The sequence below is a fragment of the Bos indicus x Bos taurus genome, chromosome 21 (genome assembly GCF_003369695.1).
Source record: "Bos indicus x Bos taurus breed Angus x Brahman F1 hybrid chromosome 21, Bos_hybrid_MaternalHap_v2.0, whole genome shotgun sequence".
Classification (NCBI taxonomy): Eukaryota; Metazoa; Chordata; class Mammalia; order Artiodactyla; family Bovidae; genus Bos; species Bos indicus x Bos taurus.
The window spans coordinates 55,404,179-55,416,452 of record NC_040096.1 but is presented as its reverse complement, the minus strand read 5'-3'; the positions used below and the strand labels follow the sequence as shown (position 1 = coordinate 55,416,452).

The window sequence follows — 12,274 nt, the reverse complement described above, 5'->3', positions numbered from 1 at the left end:
ATGTATGGATGTGAGAGTTGGACTGTGAAGAAGGCTGAGCACCGAAGAACTGATGCATTTGAACTGTGGTGTTGGAGAAGACTCTTAAGAGTCCCTTGGACTGCAAGAAGATCCAACCAGTCTATCCTAAAGGAGATCAATCCTGAGTGTTCATTGGAAGGACTGATGTTGAAGCTGAAACTCCAATACTTTGGTCACCTGATGCAAAGAGGCTGATTCGTTTGAAAAGACCCTGATCCTGGGAAAGATTGAAGGCAGGAGGAGAAGGGGACGGCAGAAGATGAGATGTTTGGATGGCATCACCGACTCAATGGACATGAGTTTGGGTAAACTCTGGGAGTTGGTGATGGACAGGGAGGCCTGGAGTGCTGTGGTCCATGGGGTCGCAAAGAGTTGGACACAACTGAGCGACTGAACTGAACTGAAAGGCTATAAAAACATCCACAATGTTTGACCTCACTTCTGGAATCTATCCTAAGGAAATAATCCACTATCACAATATAAACTTCAACAGATACACAAACACACAACACTCAAAACTAAACAGAAAACAACTCCAAATATCAAGAGGTTAAGCAAATTTCATCTACTGAATGAAATATTACTCAATTATTCCATAAATTTAAAGACTCTAGTAACATCCAACCACAATGTTAATGGAAAAGCATAATGCAAAACTGTACATATATTAAAACATAATGAAGCAAAAATGTATGTAATTATACTCGTTTATTAAACACTGAATAAATATATATTACGCGCCATGTACTTTTCTGGTTACTGAGATAAAATCCATGCATTCATGAAGCTTGTGTCCCAGTGGTTTTGTATATAGCAATATGTGAAAGGAAATACACAAAATCTTGTTAGGGTAGAAACATGATGGATAATTCTTTTCACCTCATTTTCAAATTCCCTCTAATGGTATATAGTCTTTATAATTTAAAGATCTCAGGAAATGTAAAACAAAAGCAAGGGATTTTAACTCACCTTTTAATGCTAGATAATTCCTTCTCAGTGTTTTTACTTCTTGTCTGAAACAACAAGCGAAACGAAAGTACTAAATTAACATATGCACTGAAATTTGCTTAATCGCTTGGGTTTACCCTCCCAAGTGATACCTTGCTCATTTCTGCCCAAGTCTGCAAAAATCCTTTAAATAGTGCATTGTCATCATCTTGATTTTCAGGAGTCATTTCTAAAGGCCCAGGAGGTATCAAAGGCTGTTATAAAAAGTAAGAAGAAAAAAAAACTTGGTTGTCACTCTGCCTTAGAATTCAAGCTTAAGGTTTCTCTTTACTTTCAACATCTACAACAGGGGTGCCATATAGTTAGCAATCAAAAACAGCTGTTCAATGAATGAATGCCAAGTATCCTGTAAAGTAAAAACATGTATTATCTCATTTAATTCCCTTAATAATCCAGTGAATGAGATACCACATTTCAAAAACAGTGGAATGAAACAGAGAAGTTAATTTATCCAAAGTTACACTGCCTATAAACAGAGTTGCTAGGAATTGATTCAGATCAGTTCAATTTCATTACTCAAAAGTTATTACTCTGTATCACTTTTTTATACCAAGGATTATAACCCACAAGTCATGAAATCATTTTAATATGTTATAACCAACACTGTGTTTTATTGAATGAGAAAAGAATAGACCAGAAAATTCAAAAGTACATCATATGTAGTAAGGGTTAAGCATCATTTCACAAAAGGTTTGTTTCAGTTTTGTCTGTGTGTGCACGCACGCACACGCACGTGGAGTGGATTCAATGTAAATTATTTCTTATCATGTATGCATAGAGGCTTCAAAAAATGAGCTACTCTCTTTGTAGCAACTTAATTTTCAATTGGCTCTCAAAGCACCAGGCTAATGAGTACTATCTTCCAAGTTATAACTAAGCACTTAGATGTAAAGTATTAAAAACAGTAGATGCTCCTGAATAAAAAATAATCTTACTCAGACAATAAATTTGGTAAATAAACTCTTTCCACTCACTGACAGCATAAATTAAACCACAGTATAGGACCCCCATCATTATTATCACATATTATTATTAATACTACCATTTATTGCTTACTAAATAATATAATACATTCAATATAATGTAAAGACCTTTATCCCTCATGATACCCCTTGTGAGAGGTTTCTGTTATTGTTGCTATTTTAAAAATAGGGAAACTGAGGCTCGGAATGGCTAAGCAATTTACCCACAATCCGACATAGGTAAGTCTGCAGAAATATATAATCCAGTCTTTCATGAGTTTGAAATCTTACTCATTAAACCATATTAGTTAGTTAGTCCAGTCGCTCAGCTGTGTCCGACTCTTTGCGACCCGACGAACCGCAGCACGTCAGGCCTCTCTGTCCATCACCAACTCCCAGAGTCCGCCCACACCCATGTCCATTGAGTCGGTGATGTCATCCAACCATATTAAACCATATAACAGCCAAGTATTAAATTAATGAAGTACAAATTAAACATACTTTACTGACTTTTTACTCTACTTTCAAACACTTCAAATTTTTCAGTATTTTATTAATATATTGTATTTGTACTCTTTCTTACATTTTCATCTACTTCTAATACTGTCTGGATTGGGGCTGCTGGCAATGGGACTCCTGAAGGATCAACTTTTAGTAATCGCATTGACCTTCTACATCCAGTTTCATTTTCTTTTTTCTTGGGTTTCTTCCTAAGGAGTGGAAGGAAAATCATGTTATACTCATAGAAGAGTTATATGTATTTATTACTACCAAGGAGATAACTTCTAGTAATGTATCTCACACATATAGTCAAACATTGCAAAGATATATATACATACCTACATTAATTTTAATTAAAAGTTTGGAGACATGGTAACTGTTCACTATGGGGAGGTAAGGGGTATTAAATTAAGACATATATATCTAGTCAACTATTAAGCAGCCATAAAAAAAAGAATGAAATAGATCTCTATGTGCGACATGAACTCTAAGATATAAGAAGCAAAAGAGAAGGTACCGTATATGTTGAATATGGTTACATTTGCTTTTTTACGAAATATATACATTTGTAACTGGTAAAATTACCAATGGAAGAATATCCATGAAAATATTAACAGTGGATTACTCTAGGAAGAAGGGTGGAGAACTAAGGTCTAAACTTACAAAAAAAAAAAAAGACCTGACTATTTCATTGCATTTGCTTCCATATCGTTTACCTTGTAAAATCATAGATACCCTACTTTTTATTTATTATTTTTTCATTTAAAAAAGTAGTTCAGAGGCTTCCACAGTGACTCAGTGGTGGGGAATACATAAGCCAATGCAGGGACAGAGGTTCAATCCCTGGTTTGGAAGATTCCACCTGCTGTGCAACAATTAAGCCTATGTCCTGCAACTATTAAAGCTCACAGCCTAGAGCCTGTTAACTGCAATTACTGAACTCATGAACCAAGACTACTGAACCCACACACTCCAAAATACGTGCTCTGTAACAAGAGGAAAAAAAAAAAAAACCTGTGCACAACAAAGACCCAGCACAGCCAATAAATGAATAAATAATAAATAAAATATAAATAAAAAACCTCAGAGAGATAAGATGCAGCAATTATGAAATAAAAACAATGTGCTTTTGGACTTCCCTAGAGGTACAGGGATAAGAATTCCTCCTGCCAACACAGGGTATATGGGTTGGATGCCTTCTCAAGGGAGATTTCACGCCACAGAGAAACTAAGCCTGTGTGCCACAACTACTGAGCCCATGTGCCGCAACTACTGCAGCCTGCTTGCCAGAAGTCCAGGCTCCACAGCAAGAGAGGCCACCACAAAAAGAAGCGCCCACACCACAGTGAAGAACAGACCCTACCCACAGCAACGAGAGAAAGGCCTGCACTGCAACAAAGACCCAGCACAGCCAAAAGTAAACAAACTAAATAAAATTATGAAACAATAATTATAATCAGCCGAAATTAACTTTAGAAAACAGTTCAGAACTACCCTGGTGATACACTGGTTAAGAATCCGTCTGCCAAAAAAGGGGACACGGGTTCCATCCCTGGTCTCGGAAGATTCAACATGCCATGGAACAACTAAGCCCATGTGCTGTAACTACTGAAGCTCTCTCTCTAGAGCCTGAGAGTTCCAACTACTAAGCCCATGTGCCACAACTACTGAGCCAGCATGACCAAGAGCCCAAATTCTGCAACAACAGAAGCCAATACAATGATAAGATCACGCACCGCAACTAGACCCAAAAAGGCCTGGGCAAAGCAACAAACATCCAGCACAGTCACACACACACAGGAATACTGCTGCTGCTGTTAAGTCGCTTCAGTCATGTCCAACTCTGTGTGACCCCATAGACGGCAGCCCACCAGGCTCCCCCGTCCCTGGGATTCTCCAGGCAAGAACACTGGAGTGGGTTGCCATTTCCTTCTCCAACGCATGAAAGTGAAAAGTGAAAGTGAAGATGCTCAGTCGTGTCTGACTCTTAGCGACCGCATGGACTACAGCCTACCAGGCCCCTCCGTCCGTGGGATTTTCCAGACAAGAGTACTGGAATGGGTTGCCATTGCCTTTTCTGCAAAGGAATACTACTTAGCCATAAAAAAGAACAAAGTTTTGCCATTTGCAGCAACATGACTGAATCTGGAGGGTAGTATGCTTAATGAAATAAATCAGACAGAAAAAGACAAACACTGTATGTTATCACTTACATATGGACTCTAAAATATAAAATGAATGAATATAACAGAAACACACTGACAGATACAGAGAACAAATTAGTGGTTACTGGTAAGGAGAAGGAAGAGAGGAGGGGGAATATAAGGGTACGGGAGTAAGAGGTACAAACTACTTTGTAAAAAATAAGCTATAAGCATATATTTATAGCACAGGAAATATAGCCAATATTTTACAATAACTATAAATAGAGTATAATCTATAAGAATTTTAAATGACGATGTTGTACACCTGAAATTAATACTGTAAATAAATTATACCTCTATTTTTTTAATTAAAAATAAAAATAAATTTTAAAAAAGATATGCAACAGAACAAATAAAAACAAACTCCAGGGTGGTCCACACAAAAACCTACACATATGTTTATAGGAGCTTTGCTCACAACTTGCCAAACTGGGAAGCAACCAAGATATCCTTCAACAAACCAATGGACAGATAAACTGGGGTATCTCCAGACAACAGAAAATTCAGTTCAGTCATTCAGTCAGTGTCTGACTCTTTGCAACCCCATTGACTATAGCACACCAGGCTTCCCTGTCCATCACCAACTACCGGAGCTTGCTCAAACTCACGTCCATCGAGTCAGTGATGCCATCCAACTATCTCATTCTCTGTTGTCCCCTTTTCCTCCCGCCTTCAATCTTTCCCAGCATCAGGATCTTTTCCAGTGAGTCAGTTCTTCGCATCAGGTGGCCAAAGTATTGGAGTTTCCGCGTCACCAACGGTCCTTCCAATGAATAGCCAGGGTGGCCAAAGTATTGGAGTTTCCACGTCACCAACAGTCCTTCCAATGAATAGCCAGGGTTGATTTCCTTTAGGATTGACTGGTTTAATCTCCTTGCTGTCCAAGGGACTCTCAAGAGTCTTCTCCAATATCACATTTCAAAAGCATCAAGTCTTCGGCGCTCAGCTTTCTTCACAGTCCAACTCTCACATCCATACAGTTCAGTTCAGTCGCTCAGTCGTGTCCAACTCTTTGCGACCCCATGAATCACAGCACACCAGGCCTCCCTGTCCATCACCAACTCCCGGAGTTCACTCAAACTCACGCCCTTTGAGTCGGTGATGCCATCCAGCCATCTCATCCTCTGTCGTCCCCTTCTCCTCCTGCCCCCAATCCCTGCCAGTATCAGAGTCTTTTCCAGTGAGTCAACTCTTTGCATGAGGTGGCCAAAGTACTGGAGTTTCAGCTTTAGCATCATTCCTTCCAAAGAAATCCCAGGGCTGATCTCCTTCAGAATGGACTGGTTGGATCTCCTTGCAGTCCAAGGGACTCTCAAGAGTCTTCTCCAACACCACAGTGCAAAAGCATCAATTCTTTGGTGCTCAGCTTTCTTCACAGTCCAACTCTCACAGCCATACATGACCAATGGAAAAACCATAGCCTTGACTAGAAGGACCTTTGTTGGCAAAGTAATGTCTCTGCTTTTCAATATGCTATCTAAGTTGGTCATAACTTTCCTTCCAAGGAGTAAGTGTCTTTTAATTTCATGGCTGCAATCACCATCTGCAGTGATGTTGGAGCCCAGAAAAATAAAGTCTGACACTGTTTCCACTGTTTCCCCATCTATTTCCCATGAAGTGATGGGACCAGATGCCATGATCTTCATTTTCTGAATGTTGAGTTTTAAGCCAACCTTTTCACTCTCCTCTTTCACTTTCATCAAGAGGGTTTTTAGTTCCTCTTCACTTTCTGCCATAAGGGTGGTGTCATCTGCATATCTGAGGTTATGGATATTTCTCCCGGCAATCTTGATTCCAGCTTGTGCTTCTTCCAGCCCAGCATTTCTCATGATGTACTCTGCATAGAAGTTAAATAAATAGGGTGACATGACCACTGGAAAAACCACAGCCTTGACTAGATGGACCTTTGTCGGCAAAGTAATGGCTCTGCTTTTTAATATGCTATTTAGGTTGGTCATAGCTTTTCTTCCAAGGAGCAAGCATCTTTTAATTTCATAGCTGCAGTCACCATCTGCAGTGATTCTGGAGCCCCAAAAAACAAAGTCTCTCACTGTTCCCATTGTTTCCCTAAAGTCTCTCACTGTTCCCATTGTTTCCCTATCTATTTGCCATGAAGTGATGAGACCGGATGCCATGATCTTCATTTTTTGAATGTTGAGTTTTAAGCCAGCTTTTTCACTCTCCTCTTTCACTTTCATCAAGAGGCTCTTTAATTCTTCTTCACTTTCTGCCATAAGGGTGGTGTCATCTGCATATGTGAGGTTATTGATATTTCTCCTGGCAATCTTGATTTGAGCCTGTGCTTCATCCAGCCCAGCATTTTGCATTATGTACTCTGCATGTAAGTTAAATGAGCAAGGTGACAATACACAGCCTTTACATACTCCTTTTCCTATTTGGAACCAGTCTGTTGTTCCATGTCCAGATCTAACTGTTGCTTCCTGACCTGCATACTGATATCTCAGGAGGCAGGTAAGGTGGTCTGGTATTCCCATCTCTTTCAGAATTTTCCAGTTTGTTGTGATCTATACAAAGACTGTGGCATAATCAATAAAGCAGAAGCAGATGTTTTTCTGGTATTCTCTTGCTTTTTTGATGATCCAACGGATGTTGGCAATTTGATCTGGTTCCTCTGCCTTTTCTAAATCCAACTTGAACATCTGGAAGTTCACGGTTCACGTACTACTGAAGCCTGGCTTGGAGAATTTTGAGCTCTGCTTTTCTAGCATGTGAGATGAGTGCAACTGTGCGGTAGTTTGAACATTCTTTGCCATTGCCTTTTTTAGGATTCAAATGAAAACTGACCTTTTCCAGCTCTGGGGCCACTGCTGAGTTTCCCAAATTTGCTGGCATACTGAGTACAGCACTTTCACAGCATCATCTTTTAGGATTTGAAACAGCTCAACTGGAATTCCATCTATATGGAACTATCATATACATTAACAAAAAAATCCTAGGAGAACCGACTACAATTGCAGCCTGGCTTCCCATTCATTCCCATCATTATTATGATCAGTCAACAGGAACTGAGCACATACTGGGAATTTTAATATGATCTTGAGTAAATAAGATCCAGAGGTAATGCTTTTTTCCCCCCTGGTGAGAGAGGTTCACAATTTAATGAAGTATATGACCTATTTATATGTACTTAAACTGTTCTGCTGGGCTTCCTTGGTGGCTCAGACCTGCAATGAGGGAGACCTGGGTTTAGTCCCTGGGTTGGGAAGATCCCCTGAAGGAGGGCAACCAAAGCCAGTATTCTTGCCTGGAGAATCCTCATGGACAGAGGAGCCTGGTGGGCTACAGTCCATGGTGTCATAAAGAGTCAGACACAACTGAGCGACTAAGTGCAGCACAGCAAACTGTACTGCTATGAAATCTAATATGAAGTCCAAAAATGGGACTGATTTCTTGCCCAAGGCCTTAAAAGGACTGTAACCAGCTCCTTTTAACTTAAATGTTACCACTTTAGGGCTCCCTGATGGCACAGAAGAATCTGCCTGCCTACACAGGGTATACTTGTTCAATCCCTGGTCCAGGAAGATTCCATATGCCATGGAGCAACTAAGCCGGTGCACTGGAACTACTAAAGCCCGAGTGTCCTAGAGCCAGCAAGCCATAATCACTGAGCCCACATGCTGCCACTACTGAAGCCTGTGTGCCCAGAGCCCGTGCTCCACAACAGAAGGAGCTACTGCAACGAGACGCCCGTGCACCACAACTAGAGTGGCCCCCAAGCTCCGTGGCGAGAGAAAGACCACCTGCAGCAAAGAAGATCCAGTGCAGCCAAAAATATATAATTTAAGAAATAAATGTTATCACTTTAGCTTAACAATGAAGTATTAATATAAAACAAAACCAAGTATACTTGTTATATACTTAGTTAAATACTGGTTAAATTTACCGAAGATTCCTGTAGCAGTCTTTGGTAGATTTAACATTCGTTATTAACTTTCATGAGAGTGAAAGTGTTAGTTGCTCAGTCACGTCCAACTCTGTGAACCCATGGACTGCAGCCCACCAGGCTCCTCTCTCCCTGGGACTCTCCAGGCAAGAATACTTGAGTGGGTTGCCATTTCCTTCTCCAGGGGATCTTCCTATCCCAGGGATGAAACCCAGGTCTCCTGTATTTCAGGCAGATTCTTTATCATCTGAGCCACCAGGGAATCCCTTTGAATTTACATAGTATTAAAATATTATAGGTAATATGCCAACTTCAGAGTCCTCTAAATCTTTTGTCAGGAAGATAATGATAGCATCATAAACAGAACTAAAACCTGATATCACATATTACTAAAACTGACATTTATTTCCAAAAGGATTTGACCTATGGTAACTGAACTCTGAAAAAAGTGAGAAGACTAGCAGTTGGAGAAAAGTAGATCTGTCACATTACTTAGTCAATGGCAGTTCCAATGTAATTTAGCCTCAGTCTTTTTGCTAAAACGATCTAAATAACAAAAGATTCATAATAAAAATATATGGGGAAAAAAAAAGAAATGAGCTATTAAGCCATGAAAAGATATGGGGGAAGTTTAAATGCATAGTACTAAGAAAAAGAAGCCAATCTGAATGAAGCTACATACTGTATGATTCTAAATATGTGATGGCACCAGTCAGTAGCCATCACCAAAAACCTACGAACAATAAATGGTGAAGAGGGTGTGGAGAAAAGGGAACCCTCTTATACTGTTGGTGGGAATGTAAATTGATACAGCCACTATGGAGAACAGTACGGAAGTTCCTTAAAAAACTAAAACTAGGGATTTCCCTGGTGGTCTATGTGCTCCCCATGCAGGGGGCCCACATTCAATCCTGGTCACAGAACTAGATCCCACATGCTGCAACTAAAGATCCCACACCAAGCACAGCCAAAATAAATGAAAAACTGTTTTGAAAAACCCTAAACAACAACAAAGAAAACTTCGTTTATAAATGGACCAAAGACCTTAACAAACATATCACCAAAGAAGATACACGGATGGGAAATAAGCATATGAAAAGATGCCTCACATTATATCTCATCAGAGAAATGAGACCACTACAGCCATATTAGAATAGCCAGAATCCAGAGTTCTGATGACTCCACATGCTGGAAAAGATGTGTATCAGCAGGATCTCTCATTAACTGCCGGTGCAAATATAAAATGATATAGTCACTTGGGAAGACAGTGTGGTGGTTTCTTACCAAATTAAGCAAACTTGTCACATACAGTCCAGCCACCGTGCTTCTCGGTATTTACTCAAAGGAGCTGAAAACTCCGCACAGAAGCACACACTCGGTTGTTTCCAGCAGCTTTGCTCATAACTGCCAAAACTGGGAAACAACCAATAAATAAAGTGTGATGCACGCAGACCACAGACTATTATTCAGCACTAAAAAGAAATGAGCTATCAAGCCATGGAAAGACAGGGAGAAAACTTAAATGCAATGCAGCCAACCTGAAAAGGCTACATACTGTATCATTCCAACTATGTGACATTCTAAAAAAGGCAAAACTGTGGAAACAGTAAAAACATCAGTAGTTGTTGGAGGGTAGTTGTGGGGAGGGATGAAAAAGCAGAGCACAGAGGATTTTCAGGGAAGTGAAAATACTGTGTATGCTGTCTTAATGACGGATACATGTCATTGGACATTTGTAAAAACCAACAGAAAATACAACACCAACAACAAATCCTAAGATAAACTATGGACTCTAGGTGATTATGATGTGTCAGTGTAGGTTCAGCCTTGGTAACCTACAAACGTACCATTCTAATACGTGATGTTTATTATAGGGGAAGCTTCGAAGGGGCAGGGGTAGAGAATAAATGGGAAATCTCTGTATCTTCCTCTCTATTTTGCTGTGAACCTAAAACTGTTCTTTAAAAAATTAAATCTTAAAAAAAAAGTAGTTCATTAAAAAATGTTGGGGAAAGAGAGGCCTCTAAAATTACTTCCAAAAATTCACATGCATAAATCTCACCAACAGTCCACATTAGTTTAGAAGAATGAGTGATAACTACTATTTATTTAAAGTATATTGTGTGGTAGAAACTATACTAAGCATTTAATACCTCATTTAACCTTCAAAAAAAAATCCTCAGCATATGCAAAAATTGGGGTTCTAATATATAATCCTCCTAGAGAATCCTCCTCAGAGAGAAACTCTTCACACATAAACACCAACAGACTTAAGACTGATCAGAGCAGCAGTCTTTATAATAAAGGAAATACAAAGACAATTCAACTGTCCATACTCAAGTCAACATAGTGCATTCATAGAGCAGAAAAAACAGGATGAATAAAGCTGCACACAACAACATGAACGAATTTTAAAACATATAAAGATGTAAAAGTGAGCAAAAGAAAACCCCAGAATATAAAAATGGCATATTATACGTTAATATAAAAAACAGGTAAAAATAAGTAAAACACTGTATTACTATTAATATTATATTAATATTAATATACATTCATTGGTGGTAAAACTATAAATAAATGCAAGGAGTGATTATCACAAAATTCAGCATAATGACTGTTACCTCGAGGAGGGCCTTAAAAGGTACTATAAATTTCTACTGACCTGGATGGCAGGTATAAGGATGGATCCTTCAATTATTATTATTGTTTAAATTACATAAATATTCATATGTGCTTCTTTGTATGTATATTTAGTAATTTTTTAAAACCCCTCTAGATTGGCATAACTTCAACTTTATAGATAAGGAAAGATTATATAAATTGTCCAAAGTTAATACCACCATTATAAGTTGCTGAATTGAAGCTTGAAAGTAAGTTTGCGAAATTTCAGAAGTTATGCCCTTTTTTCTATATAACTTCTGCTCTAGCTGCTGGACACTTATCTTGACACAACTATTAAGTGCTGTAACTTTGTGACTTAGGTGATTTAGGGGAAAAAAAAAATCACTCATCTCTACTAATAAAATAATATACTAAGGGAAGTAAGATCCCACATGCAACACTGAGCAGCAGCCAAAAATATATAGATGCATGCAAATATAAAGCTAATGATCAACTGACAACAGGACGGCTGCTATTATCTTCCAGTGTCAAACACTGTTTGTTCCTCTTATAACAATTTTTCACACTTGCAAATACCTGGTCATAATTAAAGGTTCAGCTTTTCTCAAGCTAGTTGACCTATACCAGAATCAAATCAATTAAATGATGTTACATTAGCATCTAGTACTAAAACAATGATCTAATGATGCCAAGATTTTCAGTTTCTTCATTTATACATCAGCATTGTTAAAATGCAGAGAAGAGAACCTAAGGCATCCTGGAGGTCAAATCCTGAAGCTTCCACTTAAAAGCTGATTTTTTTTTTTACCTTTTTTTTTTGGCCATGCCACATGAGATGTGGGCTATTAGTTCCCCAATCAGGGATTGAACCAGCACCCCCGACATTGGAAATGGGGAGTTCTTAACCACTGGACTGCTGGGGAAGTCTTTAAGAGCTACTTTGACCTTGACCAAATTACTTTACCTCTTTGAGTCTGTTTTATATCTCACAAAATTTTTGCCAGAATTAAATGAGATAATATAGGATGTTAGGTCCTGTAGATAATATAGGA

The 12,274-nt window shown here is 38.8% G+C and overlaps 1 protein-coding gene across 4 annotated transcripts in view; it reads right to left on the bottom strand.

The window, feature by feature from the left end:
- The window catches only part of WDR76 (WD repeat domain 76), a 54,473-nt gene that overhangs the window by 26,288 nt on the left and 15,911 nt on the right, over positions 1-12,274 (bottom strand). For all 4 annotated transcript variants that reach the window (XM_027521432.1, XM_027521429.1, XM_027521431.1 and 1 more), the window contains 3 exons: positions 2,575-2,701; positions 1,122-1,223; positions 991-1,034 (listed from right to left, as the gene is read on the bottom strand). In XM_027521432.1, coding sequence (XP_027377233.1) covers positions 991-1,034; positions 1,122-1,223; positions 2,575-2,701 — 273 coding nt within the window. The remainder of the gene's footprint in view (positions 1-990; positions 1,035-1,121; positions 1,224-2,574; positions 2,702-12,274) is intronic.